Genomic DNA, 21153 nt, shown 5'->3' on the forward strand with positions numbered 1-21153 from the left:
TCCAGAATGAATTCTACAATTGCTTAATTAAGTTATTTCCAAATATCACTGAGTTGCAAACTATACATTCAGGGAATTATAGAAGTGGTCCTGAAAATGTCTCATAACCTCAAATATATTTTTAATTTTCTCCTGTTAACTACCATGTCATATTATTACCTATGTGTCATATCATATATCACACATGTGAGCATATCTATACATATGTATATACACACATACATATGTGTGTATATATATATGTATATATATGTGTATATATATATATATATATATATATATATGCATACATTCCACTCTTTAGGGTCATAATAACATAATTTCTCTGAATTGCAGGTCGTGGAATTGGATTCAACAACTCTGTCATCACTACATATACACTAATTAATTTAAATTTAAGGTCGAAAGTAGAAAATGATGTTTTGCTTGTATCTAAGACTTAACACTCTAGACAAACACTAGAAAATTGGCCATTAAAATGAAAACAGGATTACAGTAAATATAACATGTTCAAACTTATATATATATATATATATATATATATATATATATATATGCTTATTAGTCCAGAAACCAATGTATCCCCATGATGGGGAAAAAAGATACATTTATTTAAACCAGTATAGGTAGTTTGTTGTTACCCCTGGAAAGCACAGATTGTCAGTACAGGCTCCACCATAACTTGGAGGACATGATGAACATGGCACTCCAACTTTGTATGGTGCTTCTCCAATCCAGTTGCCCCTAGGATAGAAAAGGAAAAGATGTCTTTAGTGCTACTCACTCACCCCAAGAACACATTCCTTTTACACGTACACACTCTTGACATAGGATGATATTTTGGAGGAATATACTTTTATAAGACACTGAAAATTGTATTCCTTTTTCCCAAAGCAGCTTAAAACTCCCTCTCTCTCTCTCTCTCTCTCTCTCTTCTCTCTTTCTCTCTTTCTCTCTTTCTCTCCCCCTCCCAAGTTAACAGAATCTTAACAGGTAAGTAATGAAGTCCTATCTACAATGTTTGGTAGTATTATAGGTTGTGGACACTTGGCTTATTCTATAACATTTGTTTTCTGTTCTATCAGTGTTCTAGAGCACAGTCCACAGTTCTACACACATAATGCTTCTCATTTTGTGCTGACTCCTTCTCCGTGCTGCTTTAAAATAGCTGGGATTTAACTCACTCACACAGGATTTGCACAAGCCTGTATCTGCTCACATTCTGCCATAGATGGAAGAGATGCCCCTGAGGCATCATCCCTCACTGAGAAGCTAAATGGTTGCTGAAAAAGGTAAAACATTTCTTCAGAGCTATATCCATGGGTAAAAGTGCCCATGATCCTGAAAGTAACAAGAATTAAACTCATTAGGTCATAGGTTGTCAGAAACAGAAAAGATGTGAAAGTGGATCAAGAAGGCTAGGAAGAAGAATATGGACAGCAGAGTAGGGGAAGGGACAGGAGAGGGAAGGGGACAGCATGTGATCAGAATCTGTTATATACATCGATAAAATGCTGCACTGGAACAAATTATATATGATAATGTAAGTTACCCACAAAAATGCCAAGTAGTTTGTTGCAGGGTATGAAATGGGTAATGAATTGCTCTACAGAAAATATTTGGTTCCAAAAATTCATAAGGTTTATTTTTGAAGTCATGAAAAATTTAATATTCTAGTATTTATAAAATAAGAATCAAGGGAAACTATTCTTACAGTGAGAGAATACTGGCTCAGAGGAGCTAAAGTGATTCACAAGCCTTTTTCCATATAAAGTCAAATCTCTTCAGTTTTTATTTTTGCTTTTTCATGACCATGAACACATGCAACTACTCCCTATCACTGCAACGGCACAATGATTATAACAATGAAGCAAGTTCACTGTTTAGAATAGTTGAACAAGTCTATGATGCTTCTGGAGTTTGTTCTTTAAATTATAATAAAGTATGACAATAAATTTACTTTCAGCATTAGACTCTTAATACAGATAGCCAAGTAAAGCAAATTAAATGAAGAAAGAAGATCAGCTATGAGTGCTAAAAAGAACTGAGTATAGGATCACAACAGATCCTAATATGAATTCAATTTAGATAAGACACAAAGCAGACTGTGAAGCACATAGACAGGATTTGAAATTATCTAGCAAACTAGTCAGTTAAAACTCAGACCATTTTAACATAAGAAAGTGTACATATTAAAAATGTATTAATTAGCTATTTATATTACAAACTGAAATGAAGTTTTAGGACTTCATACTTCCCCTTAATGAATTCTACTGTTTGTCTAGAGGATAAGATTCCTAGAGGGTCATTGTGGTGACATCTCATGCTAATCTAGAAGCACTCCAAGCCTGTCTCCTATCATGTGACACGTGTGTTCTCATCTTCTCTTGACTCCTCACACTCTGTATAAAAATATTATCTACTACTATGTATTTATTTAAAGCTATATGAGAATAATATGTGGAATCAGCCTATGTTATATAATTTCATATTTTCTGCTTATTTTTTAATATTTTAAACTATCAGGCACATATTTTGGTAAAAAACTCACAGTACTAAAGTTTATTATAGGAGAATGGGGAGGGGTCATGGGAGGAAGGAAAAGGAGGACAGAGAGGGGCTATGATTGGGATGTAAAGTGAATAAATGAATGAATGAATAAATAAAATTAAATAAATACATAAAGAAGGAAGTTGAAAAAAGTTTATTATATATAATATTATCTTATGTTACAAACTTTTTCCAAAAATATACTCATGGAATAAATAATGTAATATAATATAACAGTAAATCAGTCAATTCATATATTATCTATTCTTTCATTTTTGTTCTAATCAATTTATTTGCATATTATTTCTCTTTCCTCTGTTCATTTTTTCACTTTCTCCTTTTCCCCTGAAAGCATTAGCTTACAGAAAAATTCATGCTGAAGTTGGAAGAATAACATTTACCTTACAGGCTAAATTTTAAAAGTCTTAGTCGTCTATGATTGAAACATATGTTTCTATTAAGACTATAATACATTAATGCTAATGCAATGACTTACTTGGGGAGCCTATAAATTGATCGATACTAGTAAGAAATTCTATTATTTTCCCAAAAACTGAATACCCAAATGAATTTTTGAAATCTCTCTTTGGTCCTCTCATTACAACCTGGCCAAGTTAAGACAGGGAGGAAGGGTAAAGTGCCTAAGAGGACGATCCAAGCATGGAAGTAAAAATATCAAACAAATGCAGAGCTTAGATGAATTTTGAAAAATTATATTTTTTAGACTATTATCATTACAATAGTTCTGAATTTTCTAATTTTTTAGAAGGATTGGCTCAGTCATATCAATGAGTCATGACCACATTGGCACTTAGGACGCATTGTCCACCCCTTCCTTGTGCTGGAAACACTGAAGAGAATTTTTCTTTGAGTCTCACTTTGGAAGACACCAGGAGTGACATAAATCTTTTGCACATTTGGTACTTATTCCAAATGGGAAGAGAACTCTGTGTAAATATTGTAATACTTTATTATCCTCTGTTACTGTTATCAAGAAGGCATTTTATCATGTGTTAGCAAATGTTTATTTTTATTTCTAAGGAATATTCAAACATGACTAGGTTTTACAATCTTTGATCAATTCTTAGTATATTTGTATAGGTTATAAGATGATGAGACTGAGTATATTGAAAAAAAATGAATGAGGGAAGAGAAGATTCTTTCCCAATATGATGCTTTCCTACTAAAACAGGTAGGACCATATTCAAATACTGATAATTCAGAATAATGGGTTGCTGATAACTTCCCTAGAGGATGTCTTCTAATTCCACTCATGCAGGTATCAGTGCTTGAGAATACTTTTGATGCCTTTGATAAAGGTGCTAATGCTTATGAAACACAGTGCTTACACGTGACATGACCAAGCAGTGATGTGGTAAGAACTTAGCTAGTTCAGGTGTCTCGATATATATTCCTTACTATTTTAGCCCAGAATCCTTGTCCCTGGGAAAAGAAACCTTCTACCCTGTATTTTTCCCCCAGGACTGTGGGGATGGTGATGAGGCTAGAGATGAAGAACAGGTAAGAGTGAAGAAGTTCAGTAGAGTACTTTGACTTCTACAACTGTCAAAAATGCCCATATGACTGCCGATATCTCACTCTAGTCAATGACTCAGGAAATGGAACTCAATTTGGTACTTACTTTGGAGCATAGTTGCAGACCAAGTACACTGCTCGTCGCCACACAGATCCCCAGACATTCATATTTTGGCAAGTGTGAATTGCACATCCTATTCGATTAGAAGTGGCCCAAACCATCTGTAAAAATAAACCAATATCTTCTACTATTGCTTAAAAATTCCAACAGTCACCCAAATAAGAAAAGCATTTTTAAATATACAAAACAAAAGTGAACAGAGCAGTTGAAATGACCTGTGTATAATGAGTGCACATGGGCCCAAAGCATCGCATAGGACATCGAGGATTGCAGTCCTGAGGGTAAGGAAAGGCATAATCTTTCACTTCATCATACCATGGCTTGACCAACTGGAGAATAGAGCGATATCTACATGTCAAGAGAAAGAGCAAAAAAGAATTCAGTACAGCAGGGAGCTATTGAGTAGACTCATTTTACACCGTAAATAAGTGTTATAAGATTGCTCATTATAACTCAATCTCATGCCTTATAATTACAATCACAATCTTATAAACATCTTGATTTTTCTGGAAAGAGCAAAGCAAGAATGTGTCCAAAGAGCCTTCATTGTCTAAGTCTATGTTAGGGTACTCCAAAAACAGAAAAACACAAATAATTTGGTTACAATAAAATCCCACTTAATTTTCAAATTTACTCTATGGAATTTTATAATTGATATAATATGGTACATAAAAGTAGTTAAAATAATGTAACTCTAATTAAGGTACAAATAAAAATGAGGTTAAATAATATTGGTCAGGATGTCTTTCAGTAGAGAAAAAAAATCTTGTCAATAAGAACAGCTATCTCATAGTTACATGCACATACATGCAGATTTTTCTATCTTACCAATTTGCCTATTTACTAATTTTACTGTTTATATGTACTTTTATACAACAATGGAAATGCTGTACATAAACACACATGGATGGCTTCTGCAAGATCATAGACTTTGGGTGTGTGAGGTTGGAAAGCAGGACACAGCATACACAATCAATTCTAGGATTCTGTGGGGTCAAGACAAATATAGGTAAAGGTAGCATGTTTCAAAGGTAAGAGAGAAAGCTGGTCTTATTAGGCCTTATGAACTAGTTGCATACTTTAAAAAATATTAAATTCATTCATAAGTCAAATATCATTTTCTGTCTTGTAGAAATCAGTAGAAAATTTCTGATACTACTTAAAGTTGGTAACCATTCTCTGTAGGGTGAATAATCACTGAGGTATACAGGTAACTGCTTCCTACCTTCCAGTTCGTACAGATAAATTCTGACCCAAAAATCTCAGCAAATAAGAAGGTCCATGATCCCAAATACAAGTTGCTGCCCATGCCTCAGCTGATTTTGCAAGATTTTCATCCCATACCTGTAGGAGTGAAATAGTCCTTCAGTTTTGCTTAATTTCTTTTGCTACACAAACAAACAAACAAACAAACAAAAAACAACACCAAAAAAGGGAAAGAAACAGTACTGCTATTTCCAATCTTTTCAACCCTGGGTCTTTAAATTATTTTACCTAAAACAAAGCAAGTTCAGAACAATTCACTTAAAGCTAATGCAATATGGATATCAGTTTGGGAAAAGGATAGTTTAAACGAAAAAAAAATCACATCTAATTATAACATAGGGACATTACAAAATGACCCTTGAAACCTGAATATATTAAAATAAATTGATTTAGCAAAATTCTTTTTACAGAAACAAGGAACTTTGCCAATTACATGTTTTCCCAAATAATTAGGACCAGTTTTATCCAAATTAATTTGTCCAAATCAACAATGCCAATATATTGTAATGTTCAGAGGTCAGATTGTGCTATTTAATACTCAAGTTCATGAAATGGTCACATTTGATAGCATTGGAATCTTTCTCATCAATGAAAGAACGTGAAACGTACTATTTTAGTTATGTGTACTAAACATAATTATAATAAGATCATTTCAGAGCACCACATAGGGTGTCATACAAATACAATACATTAAGTTTGAATCAAATTAAGAAAAAATTATAGTTTTCCTTGAGAAAGAAAGTTAGTAGGGAATTGCATATATATGTAATTATTATATGTAATATATATCAATTACATTATTGTTAGTTGAAAATGTAGAATAAAATGATTTCATAAATGTTAATGTTAGTCATCTCAAGACCTGTATAGAGAGGACAAGCCAAGCATTATGAATGTGTCAATAGTAAATCACCTCTGCAATGATAGTCAACTTTTATTGAAGTATGAAGGCACAAATATAGAATATGAACAATTTCTTTACACAAAAGTTATCTTCCTTAAATTGACATAAGACTTTAAAATCGAAATTTTAATGTAAAACAATTTTATCCTATTACTTAAATGAATGTTTAAAAGATAGTTTATTTGGATGATAATTTGTCTTATGAAACATTTGTTACTTCATCAAAACTTACTAAAAATTAATTTCTGAAATATTGACTGTAGTTTATTAAAATGAAAAACTATACAATCAAATCACAAAAGGATGGTATCTTCAATCAACTCAACTCTTGGAAGGTTGTTAAATAATCACAGCTATATAAGAAAAAATATATAAATATTATATATTATTATGCACTGTATCTTCAGTTTTAAAAAATACTTTATTGAAATCAACTAATTATGCTATCACAGCATTATACAAAGCACTGATCTGAAACACAGTGATCTTATGTTTGTCCTTAATTTTGCTACTGAGATCATCAATGACTGGGGCCCGTTCTTTATCATTTGTCTACCAGGTAACTAATCCATAAAACAAGAAGAATTGAAATCATATTATCTGTAGATTTCCTTCATATTCACTGCATCATAATTTGGATATACTTGAGTAGCTCCAAAATCAGTTCCACTGAAAACATGCATTCTATACAAAATAATTTGAAATATTTAACATGTGTTCTCTTCATCGTGTGTGTATGTGTGTGTATGTGTTGTTCATATGTATGTTATATTGAATATATGTGTGCTGTTCATTTGTATATAGGAGTTGGGCATGCACATGTGGAAGCCAGAGGTTCACATCAGCTATCGTTCTTAGTCATGCTTTATGCAAGGTTATCTTTCTAATCCTGGAGCTAGCTCATTAGTAATAATGGATGGCTAGCAAGCCCTGTGGATCCTTTGTTTCCTCTTTCAGAGCTCTGAGTTACAAGCATGTGCCAATACACCTCACATTTTTATGGGCATTCTGGGAGATTTAACTAAGGTTAAAGTCTTTATGTTTGTATGTAATTATCTCTCTAGATTATTTCCATCCTCTGGATGAGAAAGAGAGAGAAAAAGGAGAGTATGGCATATCATAAATATATTAAGGAAAAAACTTCAAGAATACAGCAATTTTAATAATGCATGGTACTATCTTTATGGTCATAATGTGCATACTAAATATTGGCTAGAACAATAACATAAACCAAGCAGTTCATATACACTTGAAAAATATTTTATGAGAATATCCTCTATTGACTATTATAAGGGATTTTAAATGAAGAAAATGTATTTAGCATTACTGAGGATCAAATACTTAGATATTTGAATGTAAAAATTATAACCAGCAGTAGTATGGAGAAGGAAGTTACAGATCAATTGAGTATAACTACTTTCTTTTTCCCTCAAAGTGTGAGCTTAAGAGACTGATATGACAGATTCTTCCTTCTCCATGTCCCTGAAAGAAGCGTCAGAAAAGCCAGTCCCCTCACAGAGACAGGTGATTTGCCTCCATATAGGAGATATGATTGACTGTCCCTCTGATACCTTCTGGAGGGTGGAGCAAAGGGGTTGTCGTGTCTCTGTGTTTCTAAGCCTGGCCCACACTCATCTTCTAAAAGGCAAAGGTTAACTTTGGGTCAGGAGTTCTAAAATTAGAGACTATAACACATTCTCATAATGTTGACCTATGTACTTGCTATCTCTCCATTGACTACAATTCCCCCCAAATGAATATAAAATTGATGAATTCAGTGTCTTCTAATATATTTATGGATATGATAAAGTTTGTTGAAACTTAAAAAATTATAATTTCATTTTAAAAGTTTAATGAAATTTTAACAAAATTTTATCATCTGTAAGGCAATATGTAATCTCTCTTCCAATATGGATGCTCTGTGTTGGAATGAATGGTGACAAGTTAACCTCATGAAAAAAACTTAATGACTTACAGAAGTTCTAAATAAGGGGTTGCAAATTGCATAGGCATGTGGTTTAAGATTCTGGATTGGCAATATATCTAGTATTTTTGGTGTCTATTTTATAATATAATATAATACCAGAATTATAATCTGACCAGCTATGTAATATAATATAATGTAATATAATATAATTAATATAATATAATTATATATGAAATTGTATGTTTACAAGATAGATAGATAGATAGATAGATAGATAGATAGATAGATAGATAGATAGATAGGAAATACAGAATAGGTTCAACACTGTGCCTCGTTGATGTATCAACAGAAGAAACAAATGCAAGCAGAGTTGTGCCTTTGTTTGCATTTCATGGATATCAATATGCCAAATAGAATAATCTTTTATTAGAATAACTTTTTAAAAGTATTCTGAACATCTGATAAGACACTGTCACAGTTAAGCTACTTGCAAACCCTTCAATATTTTTTAATGATTGAGATAAAAATTTAGAGCATTGTGAATGAATATACAAAACAGTTATAAAAAACTGGAAATAGAAATTGTGCTATTTAATTAATAAATCTAAAACAGCTTACAATGGAGTAAAGTATGTATGCACTTGTAAGTCTGCCCTATGGTTACAAATTATTTTTTCTAGTCTAGTTAAGAGTTATTGAGTTAACTATAAATGGACTAATTAGCTTTGAATTAAAATACTTATCATGGGTTTTCTATTTATCAATAAATTTAGTGATAGCTTGAGCTAAGCAGAGTATTGACTGTAAATCACATGAACCTGAAACATTTAGCCTAAGACACAAAACAGATTCAAACTGATGTCATCTTATCTGGCAGAATTGTGACTGTGAGAGATAAGAAGAAAATGAGAAGAATGAAGGATTCTCAAGTTCAGAAATCTTTTGAGCTTGACCCAGAGACATAACTGGAGTCAAAAAAATGCTGTTTCATGGGAGAAATTTTTCATCTTATATAACCCAGGAGAAAAAATAGATAATATTAATAAAAAACAAATAAGAGTCTGTCATACCAAGGGTTCTGTTTTGAGATCTTCAGTAGATGATCATGCGATACAATGGCACATGTGACTGTCTACTTATGTCCCAGCTAGGGCTTCTGGCTAGTAAGAAACAATGGAATTTGGGAAGGTAATTCTAAACTTGAGATTATAATTACAGACTTGTTTGAAAACATTTTCTTTAAAGCTCCAAAGAATAAAGTATGGAAGTATGCAAAAGAACAAAATTTGAAGGATAAATAACTTCAGGTAAAGAAACTGTGCTTATAGCCTTTTGCTAATGTTTGCAGCAATTAGAAGATTATGACTTCTCATAATAACATATGGTCTTGTATTTCAGTGTAAAATCTGTAGGTAAGTTATTACTGCCAATTGTGATTTTATGTTGAAAATAATAAAAAATAAAAAAATAAGAAAAAAATTAAAAAGTGATGTAAAATTTGGTTTTGTTTCTTTAACATTCATTTCTGTTATTTTTCTAGTATTGTAAAATTTAAGAGGATATTAAATCTGTATTTCTTGACTTAAATGTTTTTTAATACTCAGGGCTATTATGTACATTGCAATCATCTTAAAAGACAAAATGTTAGAAAATAAAACTATCACATTAACATTTTAGAGATAGATTTATGAGTTGAATATTGACCTGAGTACCATAATAAGAATAATATGGAAAAAAACCATAGAATAGTTTGTAGATCTTTATTTTCTTGAATGTTTACATGGGCATTTCACATATATTCAGATTTTTTTTTGACATTTCACACAGGAGATGATTTATTTTTGTTTTTCATAACTAGGGTGATCCTTTCTGTTAGACTGGGGAAAGAGTGCTGATTTGCAGAAGTCATAAACTAATTAAGGGATGACAAAATAATTGCCATGGAGGGCAGCCAAATCATCATCACACTTCATGGACATTAGCAAAGGCATTTCTGTCTTAAAATTGGTGGCTTTACTCTTTTTCCAAATATAAATTAATTTTATTTATTTTTTAAAATTTTTTCTTTTATTAGATATCTTCTTTATTTACATTTCAAATCTCCTCTCAAAGTCTTCCCTCCAGGAGCCCTCTAGCCTATCACCCTTCCCCTTGCTTCTATGAGGATGCTCCCCCACTCACTCTTACTCTTAATAGATAGGAATGGTTATGAAATGGCCATTGAAGGATACTGAAATAAGCAGGTAAGAAGCAGTGCTAAACTATCCAGGAGATAAGCAATGAACCCTGGTCAGGCTGTGGAGGGGAATAAGTGGGAACACAGGAAAAGACCGGCCATAAAAGTTAGGACTAGATTAATTAAATAATATTCAGGTTAGTGACTAGATTAAATAAATAATATACAAATGATGCTATCTTGTAAAATAGAAGGAGGCAGATGAAAAAAATGGATTACAGCAGCATCCCCAGTCCTAACAAAAGCAACAGCACACATTGTATGTAAAAATATTTAGGGAGACAGGACTGTAAGGGCAGAGTACATGAAGACAATGAGAATTGGTGGACACTGACTTGTGGGGATTGCTTTATTTCTTGAGGCAGGCAGCATCTCACTATGAATCTCAGGATTGACGTTTCTGTCCCAACTCCTGTGAGCTTATTTACAAGTGTGCACCATCACAATGGAATTTACACTTAGAGGATGGGAACTTGCCCATTGCGAACAGGTATGGTTCACAAAATCTACTGTTATTATTATTTCTATTATGTAAACACAGATATATTTTTTCTTCATATCCATTTCAAAATAAAGATAATAAATAAAAAATTGTGGCAATCTGTTTTTATCAAATATTTATTTAAAACACATTGTTGATCTTCATTCAACTCCGATTAAGAAAATATGAATCAGCAGAATGTGTGTAAAAAATCTGCCAATCACACTAAGGATAATGGACAGTAATATATCATTGTTATCCTTCATTGGTCAAGCCGGTTATTGGCAAGCATCTCACTTACAGTAGATGGCACCCTTTTGGAACCTAATCTAACAGAAGACAAACAGGAAATGTCATTTTTTTCTACAGTTTCAAGTTCTCAAGATGACCTAATGACTTTGTTCTTGTGGACATTTGTGCCTTGGCAAGGAGTGAACCTTGATTTTGAATTTCCTGAACTACATACTTGGTTTTCCAGGTTTTTAAAGAAACCAAATATCTTAGTGGAACCTTCTCTCAGAGTCTATGTGGGCAAGTGTGGAATGGGGAACAAATTTATGCATCCATGTATCATTTAAAGGTCTCATTGTTAAAAACCCTTGATGTCTGGAAATCCAGGGTTAATTCCATAGTTATGTATTCTATCTTAGCAGATATTCAAAGGTGTTTAACAGTATCATAAGACACTTTACCTATATTATTTTCCAAGCATAGAGAGTAAAAGAATAATTTTATTCATAATTTTTAAATTTGTTTTTATATCCTCTGATAGTCTCAGATGAAGAACATGTAGGGAAATCTGCTCTGCAAATGAGCTCAAGAACAGGAGAGATGAACAGACAAAGGCAAACATGTCCTGTACCACACTGCACTGTAGTGTAGTGTGCTGTACTGCACTGCTGTTTGAAATCTATATTTGCTGCCAAATAGATCATTTTGATCAAGATGTTCAAAGACTCATAGAATTTATACTCTTCATGCTTTGAGTTTACATCTCTAATAAAGAACCCTGCCCCTATCTCTCAAGACTGTGATGAGTACATTTGGTAGAGAGACTGAAGGATATGTCCACAGTTCTAAGAGGGCTAGCGTGCACTAAATAATACCTGTTACTGTTGTATGGAATTTAAAAAGGGTAACAAGTTCAACTTGAGAAACTTTCATCAATTTATAAACTATTAATCTCTACTAAACAGGCAATCTAATAAGGAAACAGATAAAGTCTGAAGTCACTCAAAAATCAGGAATAGAATTATATAAAACCAGGGCACTTCCTGGGGAAAATAACATTAGACAGAAGGAGATAACATTAAAGAATTTTAAAAGCTTTGAAAAAGTATTTTCTTCAAACCTTGTTTTACATGTGTTTTTCATGTTAATGTTTGAGAATAATTGTTAGTGGACTCTAGCAATGATCCTCCTCTTCAGAGGTAGGTGGTAGACACCAGTTGTCATCGGATAGTGACATTTAGGCTGTCAAGAAATTTTCTCAAATGGTCACTTTTCTTCGCTGACCCAATGTCACAGTATGCTAAAATGAATTTCTTGATTGTGAAGCTATTCTGAAACATTAATGCAAATCTCACATCTTACATTGCCCACTCCTCAGTACTTAGCTATCTGTTTTTCTGCCTGCTGCCTTCTGAAAAAGACTTCCAAAGGATGTGCATAAACATAGTTAGTGAAATGTTCATGTTTAACTAAATAATGAAGTATGACTTTTTAGTGGAAAATATTGTGTCCTTAAGCAAATTCTTTGATGACATTGATTACTATGGAATTTAAGAGACTTCATAAAAAGGTATTTCTAAAATCAACATATTGGGCATTCTACCATATTTATGTTAAAATGTTTGTTATCTGATTTGAAGTGCTATGAATAATATAACATGGTAGTATTCACAACTCACATCCTATCTACCAAAACCTCAGTTCAGGATGCATTTGTGCCATTTTTTATTTACTTTTTAAGACCTTAGTTTCTATCTTTCTTGCCCCTCTTCCAATGCCACCCTTCAAAACTTCTCAGTGACAATCAAAGACCTCAAGTTCATAAACACCAAATGCCCATGGGCTGTTTGTGATATAGTTTTCATATATATTACATTCAAGACACCAGATAGTCAGACTAGAGATTTCTATATTTTCAGAAGGCCTTTGATTATTTTCCAGAAAATGCCTTATCTCAAGTGAACAGCATAGCTTTGCACTACCTAGGTTCTTCAAGCAGACTTGGATTAGGGTGGCATGTTCTCACAAACATTCTTGAGTAGTTTTCTATAGACAGGATCTTCAATTCAGTTTCCATGGCACTGTTCCTCCTGCCTTTAGGAGAAGGTTCTCTTTTGACTGTCAAAGTATATTCATAACCCAACATTTCTGCAGTGAAAGAATGTACCTTCTCACATTCCTTTTCCTTTTCAACCCCTATAGTTATATTCACTAGACAATATAATCCCCTGGCACTTCTTGGCTTCCTAAAATTTGGTCTGCCTTTTGTGTTCTCATATTTTGAATGACCCAGTGGTCCCCCTCAAAGACAGAGACAAAGTTCTAAGTGCTCCATCCATTAGACAGTTCTCTGCAATTTCATATGAATCACTCTTCTGGATCTGATTTCCAAAATGTTTCACAGATTTTTTTTTAATTTTTATTTTTGAGGAAACCAGCTTACTCTGTTGTCTCACATACACTTCAGGTTTCAATTATGTCTTACCCAGACTGTCATGACAGCCACTGACTGGTCATCCTGTCTCCACTTTTGCTTCCTTCCAGGACCTCCTCATCCTGTGGCCAAAATGACCTTTCTAAAATTCAAATATGATTGCATAATTTCCCAGCTAAAGCTTGTAATACTTCCCTTGATCTTAATACAAAGTTCAATCAAGTTTCTTCCAATCAATTTCAACCTAGTAATATTCTACTATTTAAACATTAAATCTAATCATAGAGTTTCTATGTCTTCAACATGCCATTCTGTATCTTACGGAACCCTTATATACTGACCACATTGTCCGTCTGTCCTTATCTGTCATCTGTATAACATATATAGGCTAATATCTAGTATGATCACTTTTGGAAACTTGCCCTATTCCGTACATCAGGCTATGCCTGGGATAGGCCTCTGACTGTGGTCTCAGAGTGTTTTGTAGTTACTCTGCTTCAGCATATAGTACAGTGCCTTGTCCACTTCCTTGATACATACACTACTTTGTTTTCCTCTCATTCTGTTCCTCATTGCCCTCCACTGTAGCAAAGAGATTAGCTAATGAATTTTTACTATGGGTGACTAATAATTAAAACACTTGCCTATCACCTCATGATAATCACATACTCTAGGCAAAAATTCACTTCTTTCTAAACTATTAACTATGAGACAAAATGTGTCACAAGGTTCTATAAACCCTCAACAGAAACACAAAATTCCTTTTACTTCCAAGTATGGGGCCAAATGTAATTTGCCGCCAAGACTGCAGTACTCACTAGGTGACACATATGTGACTCATCATAGGTATTCTTCCTGTTCCCCAATGATATTATTCTGAATCATGTAACTTAAACCTTTTTAACATGAGTTGCTGGCAGTGGTGGTGTACTCCTTTAGTACCGGCACTCAGGAGGCAGAGGCAGGTAGATCTTTGAGTTTAAGGCCAGCCTAATCTAAAGAGTCAGTTACAGGGCAGCTAGGGCTCCACAGAGAAATTCTGTTTCAAAAAGCCAGTATATGTATGTGTGCATGTACGTATGTTTGTTTGTATGTATGTGCATGTGTTTGTGTGTGTCTACTTCTATATCATTAAACTTACAATTTCTTATGAGAAAGTGTTCTTGTCTTGAGATGTGGAAAAGTGAAACAGAGGAAGGACATACAGTTCCAGAAATGAGTACCTTTTTTGTGTGCAAGTAAACCACAGCACAGTGTATCTGCAAAGAAAGCACATACAATATATGTCTGGTCTGCACTAGAAGCCAAAACACTCAAGTACTGATGCAGAAGAACAGGATTGCCAAGTGTCAGTCAGTGCCAAGTGTCCTGTCAGTGAGCTTGCTCAGTCCACTACTTTCTGGCAGCAGTTCTCACAGGCCTTCTAGAAGTCATAAATGCACATATTGAAGAGTTAGATTAGACACAGCAAATTTAACTTTGCTTTAAAAATCTAGTACTGTTCCCTAGCCGTCACTGTATAGTGGTGACCTCCTCATACGTGCTGAGGTCATTGTTCTAAGATCCCATTCTGCCTTTGATCTCAAATGTTACAATCTTCCAGATTCCTTTTGTATCAGGTATTTTCTGCACCTCCTGGAAGCCTGGCTGGAGAACTGCTATAGCTGTTCATTCACTGCTCATTGCCCAGGGCATCCGTTGTTTTACATTCTATCACAGCTGTCATGCACCTCTTGTAGAGTATCAGTGTCACATGCTCCTTTTCCACAGAGGTCTTCATCACATTCCAGTACAAAATTATCACTTCTATCTCCAACGTTTGCCTGGTTTGCATTTATTACAACAATCTCATACAGCAGCGGAGCATTACACTGAGTTATATTACTGGTTTTATCCCAGTAATTTGTTCTGTTTTTATTGCACTGTTTAAAGACAACAATTTCTGTCTTTGAAATCCTTCCTTCCATTCAGAGGCTTCAAATCTTTTAAAATTCATTTATTCAATTGTTCTGAATCAGAGAACATCCTGCAAACTGAATTAGGTTGAAGTTCTGCAAATTCATTCTTTGGGGGATAATTTTTATTCTAAGACATTAATGTGGTTTGTGGTTTAAAGTCATGGTTTAAACTGCCCTTAGGAAGAACGAAAAGCAGCTAGTGTCCAAAGCATTCTGGAAATTATTCAAGAATCTAATTGGAGAATGGGAGCCAGCAGTACTTAGGTTTCACCTGCACATTTTATACTCTATCTGTACTGTTACTTATATGAAAAGACCCTGTTTTTAGAAAAATTAGTATTGCACAAAATGTGTGTTTTATTAAAGTCACACCTACTATATAAAATACTATACAATCATTTTATGAACATAAAAAAACTTGATGCTCAAATTTCTTGTTTCCTTTAATTGAACACTATCTCGAATAAGTACTTGAAGAATATAGGATTCTAAAGAATGTCTTAAATATTTGTTATTTCAAGTGAGTGGGATGAAATATCATGATGGTATCAAAATTGGTGCTCTATAAAAACATAACAATTCATTGGGGTTTTGTCTAAATGCCGCAAGTAATGGGTGCTCACTGTCTGTCTATACACAAAGACTTTCAAACTCTGAGATGGATAATTGTTATTTTAGAAGCCTGTGCTTCTAGAGTTAGAAAGTCAGAAGTAATTGCACAGATGACTATTTGTCAAGTTTGGTTGTAATGAGAACAATACAGTAGGTGTGGAGGGAATGGAGGGCATAGCAGTTCAAATGAAGGGTGAGGTGCATATGTCTGTGCATATGAAACATGTCCTTAAAGGAACTGCCATTCAGTGCAAAAATCTTGAAAAGTAGGATAAAAGAATTAGTTAAGGAGAAGACCATGTATGGGGGTTGGATGTGAGAGCTGTACAAAAGGCTCAGAGCACTGTAGAATAATGGAACTACAAGGCAGTCTAGTATAATTAGAGAAAGTCCTGGGCCTAAGTTCATGTTCCATGAAGCTCTCTAGAGTAATAGCATGCTGGAGGGCATAAATTGAACATACAGCTAGTGACTCAGAACTCAAGTATTTGTTAAGTAGTGTGATAAACATGCCCAGAGTCTGGGGTGCACTGTACAGGTTAGAATCTGACTTAGCTTTCCAGCTGATGCCAATTCAAATCAGGGTTTAGTAAGTCACAGAAAAGGTTACAGAGTCCCACTGAGATCCATAATTTTGACAGAACTTTGAAAGTTGAGTCAAGGTGTACCTGCTCTAACCTATAAGCTACTTGTTAATTTATGCCTGCCACTGAATGCCATCAAAAGGGGCCCACTCAAAGAAGTTCTAATGCTGGATTGAACTACAGAATTTAAAAAGTGAGGATATTTCTATCTTAACTTGTCAGTTTTATCTTCCTCTGGTCCTTTACCCTGCTCTTTTCTCTGGATTTCCCTCATTTTTTTGTGTAGGAATTCTCTTCCCCAGGCCAAATTCTCCAACAACCCCAGGGAGTGCTTAACCCTCACCGTAAGCATCATCTTCCTGACCTCCCCAATTTCTAGCCTGCCCTAGTTGCTATATTTATCTGGTTTGCTGTTTGATTACCACCCAGGGGTTGAGTTCTGTTGTTTTTGTTCATGAATATACCCTAGATACTCAGAATAGTCTCTGGATACAGTGAATATGTAGATTATTCAGATTTTCAAATGTCCCTGTTTTGCTTTATAAATCATATTGTTTTGGCTATAGATTTTACTATTTTGAACTAAAGAAGCTTTGCAAATATAAACTATATAATTAACACTCTCTGGCTTGTTACAAAGTAAATTACATGGAGGGATTTGATTCCTGAAAAGAATATAATGATAGAATCATAAACATAATGAGAATAATTTATGATCTCTTCTGGAATTTTTTTGAAGGTGATCAACATATGCTGATATCCTCAAAATTTCCTTCAGAGGACATATTCTAGATATAATAAATAAAGAGATGCCCCCCCCATTGTTAACCTGGGGAATACAAATCTTGGGACACAATGTTTTAGTTTAATTGTTAACACCTCTAGGTATACGTGATTTCATTTGGAAAATTTTGATCACAATCTCAACTTCAGGTGGAGAATGTAGGCTACCAAATGAGGCCATCAGTGGAAACAATTAGCAAGGTTCTGGCATCACATAACAGCAATTAAATAAATGCATATGGTGTGACTTAATACTTGATAAGGGCTGATGTAATGAGAAAAAACATGAATGTTTTTTACTGATTTCTACTGTGTTGTACCCATTTATGCTTCCACTCCTGGTGTCCTCCTTATCCTCAATATCATTATCATAGTGAATTACATTATTCCATGATTTATTGATTGCTTATTTTTTTGTACATTGTTATCCCCAAATAAGGAAAGAGATAGGCAAAGTGTGTCTTAGAGCCATTGAGTAATGTGTCTGAATCTACAGTGAGCAGCACAGTCATGATCGGAACTAAGATGAGCTTGTTACCAAAGCTGGTGCTGTGGTTTTAACTTTGTCTGAGATTTTGTATCAGTGTTGTCATAGTCAGAAAGTCCTCCCTCACCTTATAGTCTAGGTATTACACCTTTCTAAGCTCACATGGAACTCAGTATTTTCTTCTTTTACAATCTATAGTAGATTTTGAAATATATTTGCTCCTCCATGTATAACTGTATCTCTCCTGCACATAAGCAACTGTTTCTGTTTTTAGATCTTGAATAAGTTCTCACTGGGTCCTTTTCATGGAAAGTTCAGAGAAATTGATTAAAACTAACATTTAGTGAACAACAATACGTCTCTGAGTTCTAGACTTATTTCTCTGTCCCTTAACTCATATATTTCTTACAACAATCTCTCAAAACAGACACTAACTTTATCCTTATTATAGAGAACATGAGAGTGGAGCACACAGGGTAAAGAGCTCATGCCACTTAAAAGGACAGACTAGAATTTGAACACATTTAGGTTCTAGTATCCACAATCTTAATAATGGCATTATAACATCCATTACTGATACTATGATCTCTTTAGATGAATGTAATCAGTCTATTTTCTGTGTGACATTAACACCTGCAATTAGTCAAGCACAAAAAGAAGACAAGTAGATGATTCTAGAAGCTTATATATATTGGTGATTTTCATTGCATCAGACAGACTCAATATTGTGATCTCATAAAGTACAGAACTTTAAATCATAACTTTGCATGATTTCAAAACCAAAAATAAAGTTCAGCAAGACTCGTTCTTTTTAATACCAACTTAGTATTTTTACTTTCTGAGTGGAACGATTTAAACATAGTCTATTTTTAAGAGCAAGCAAAGAACATGTTCAGGGCAACTTGGAACTGTGTGTGAGTAAGTGCACTGGCTTCACTCTTATCTGAATGACAGAGCCTTAAATCACAAGGAAGAAAGAGTCAGCATGTCCTCTAAGGATACAAATAGATTAACGTGGGTGAGAGCTTTGTCCAAGAAAGGGGAGAGACACCTAGCCGGGAATAAATCATGCACATGAAACCTTTAATTTCAAAAAATATATACTTAACAACTATTTTAGTTGATAAATATGACTTTTAGGTTCAGAAAACAAAGGAAAAAGAAATACCTCATGAATTCTGCTCTGAAAGATGACTTTCCAAATGTGAGCAGTCAGCATACCCGATTGTTTTCCTCCTTATAGAAAATGTGTCTAATCAGGGTTATTGAACTGACAAAAGAAAATCTATATAGATCCACCTACCTTGTCTGTCTCACATACATTAATCCTTGAAAAAACACAATTTAATATTATAAAATATATTAAAAATCTTTTCTAGGTTTTTTCAAACATGTACACTGTATCCCTTGGCAAAAAGACACCGTGGTCAATTTAGATCCTTCTAACATTCAAAGGAAACCTTTCTCACTCCAAATTCAAGAAAGGAAGAATTCCTCTTACCATATATTCCATGTTTGCTGCTGGTGGGAACACTTTGCCCCGAACTTGATTATGATAATCAAGAATGGCGATCATGTCATTCTGAGAAATGTAGCGCTTCCGCCTGGCTTTGGGAATATCTGCAGACTCTAGTTGTGCGCTGAGGGCGGCTTCAATATCAGTGAAATTATTGGCTGGCGGAGATGAGTCAGTGGAATTTAGTAAAACAGTGCGAGCTTCACAGAGAAGGGACAAAAGGATCACAAGGCTGACTGCAGAGATCATTATCATTTTCAGGGATGAAGAAGTCCTCCAGGTTTGCTTTGCTTTAAAGCAAAACAGTATAGAGTTAGAGTCTTTACAAAAGCAACCAAACAACAAACAAATAAACAATCAGAAAAGAGCCATAGGGTATGAATTTACAATGTCATCTCTTGGGAGAATTGTTTGGATGGACATTCTGCCCAAATCCACAAAATTATTGCCTGAAAGAGAACCTAATGTAATTTATACTCATTTGGGTATCCTATGAGTCACACTTTTGAAAAGGAATTTGATAGAGTTAAAGAAAAAAAAAGCCACGAACATTCAGCCTAAAATGAATGGGAACCCTTTGCCCCAGATGCCTGAACTTCAAGACACATTACTACAATGCCTGTTTCCAGACAAGAATCTTTAGCAACCCAAGCTGACCCTTAAAGAGGCCAAATACAGGTAGCCACAGCAAATGTGCTGATAATTTGTCCCAGACATTCTGTATACTGAGTGACAGAACACATAGTACACTATGTAATCTAGTAATCCAATCTCACTGATAAGGGGGAAAAAAAGATGTAAACTGCTTTAAAATAATTCATGCAATAAAATCTAGTTGATCCAAGTAGCTTACCTCTCCACAATGCCACAATGAATGTACTGTTCCTCCAACAATGTAAGTTTCTTTGTTATGTTGTAGGATGAACTCTTGTAAGAAGAGTATGTCTTTTTTTACAAGCTCTCAGAGTGCAAAAGCCTGCAAAGTTTGAATGCTGCTGGCTACAGAAGCAGCTAACAGCTTTTATATGTCAGTTTGCAAAGTCCAGAAAGGGCAGGCTCTCCTAGGGTCTCTCAGCCAAAATCCAAGGGGAGGGGTTTAGGACAGAAAAAAAACAGTGATTGGGTGGCAACCTTTTTATGTGGTGGTGAAGAAATTGAGTCACACCCACAGCTTACAAAGCACAAACTGTGAGACAACCCCCTTTTCTCTGAGCTTCTACCTTTTCTGTGAGTGGTTAATTTTTCTTTCTTAATGTGCTCTAGCTCCTGGCTCCCATACCAAAAAGACAAGGGAAAGAAAGAAGGGGGGAAAATTAAAAGACTGTGGGTTCTTGAAAACCCAGATGCCCAAGTAACAAGCAGTACATTTTCTTTTTAGATGGCAGCAAATGACATAGGAGCTGAAAAAAGCAGGCTGATATTAAATCAAGAGATCGACTCACACAGTTAATCTGGGTGGCCACAAATATGATTCAGGAGGATGCCAGGCAAGTCAGTAGTAACCAAACTATAGTATATAATGTTCGG

The 21153-nt window shown here is 34.4% G+C and overlaps 1 protein-coding gene across 1 annotated transcript; it reads right to left on the reverse strand.

Annotated features, from left to right (window-relative positions):
* Nucleotides 1-608: 608 nt before the first annotated feature.
* Nucleotides 609-20578, reverse strand: Pi15 (peptidase inhibitor 15). The gene is made up of 6 exons (XM_028770393.1): nt 20480-20578; nt 19612-19916; nt 5433-5551; nt 4423-4555; nt 4193-4308; nt 609-744 (listed from the first exon to the last, which is right to left on the reverse strand). The coding sequence occupies exons 2-6, from the start codon at nt 19879-19881 to the stop codon at nt 609-611; spliced, it is 774 nt and encodes a 257-aa protein (XP_028626226.1). The 5' UTR covers nt 19882-19916; nt 20480-20578.
* Between the last annotated feature and the right edge of the window lie 575 nt (nt 20579-21153).

Source organism: Grammomys surdaster, unplaced genomic scaffold, assembly GCF_004785775.1.
Source record: "Grammomys surdaster isolate TR1022 unplaced genomic scaffold, NIH_TR_1.0 64, whole genome shotgun sequence".
Classification (NCBI taxonomy): Eukaryota; Metazoa; Chordata; class Mammalia; order Rodentia; family Muridae; genus Grammomys; species Grammomys surdaster.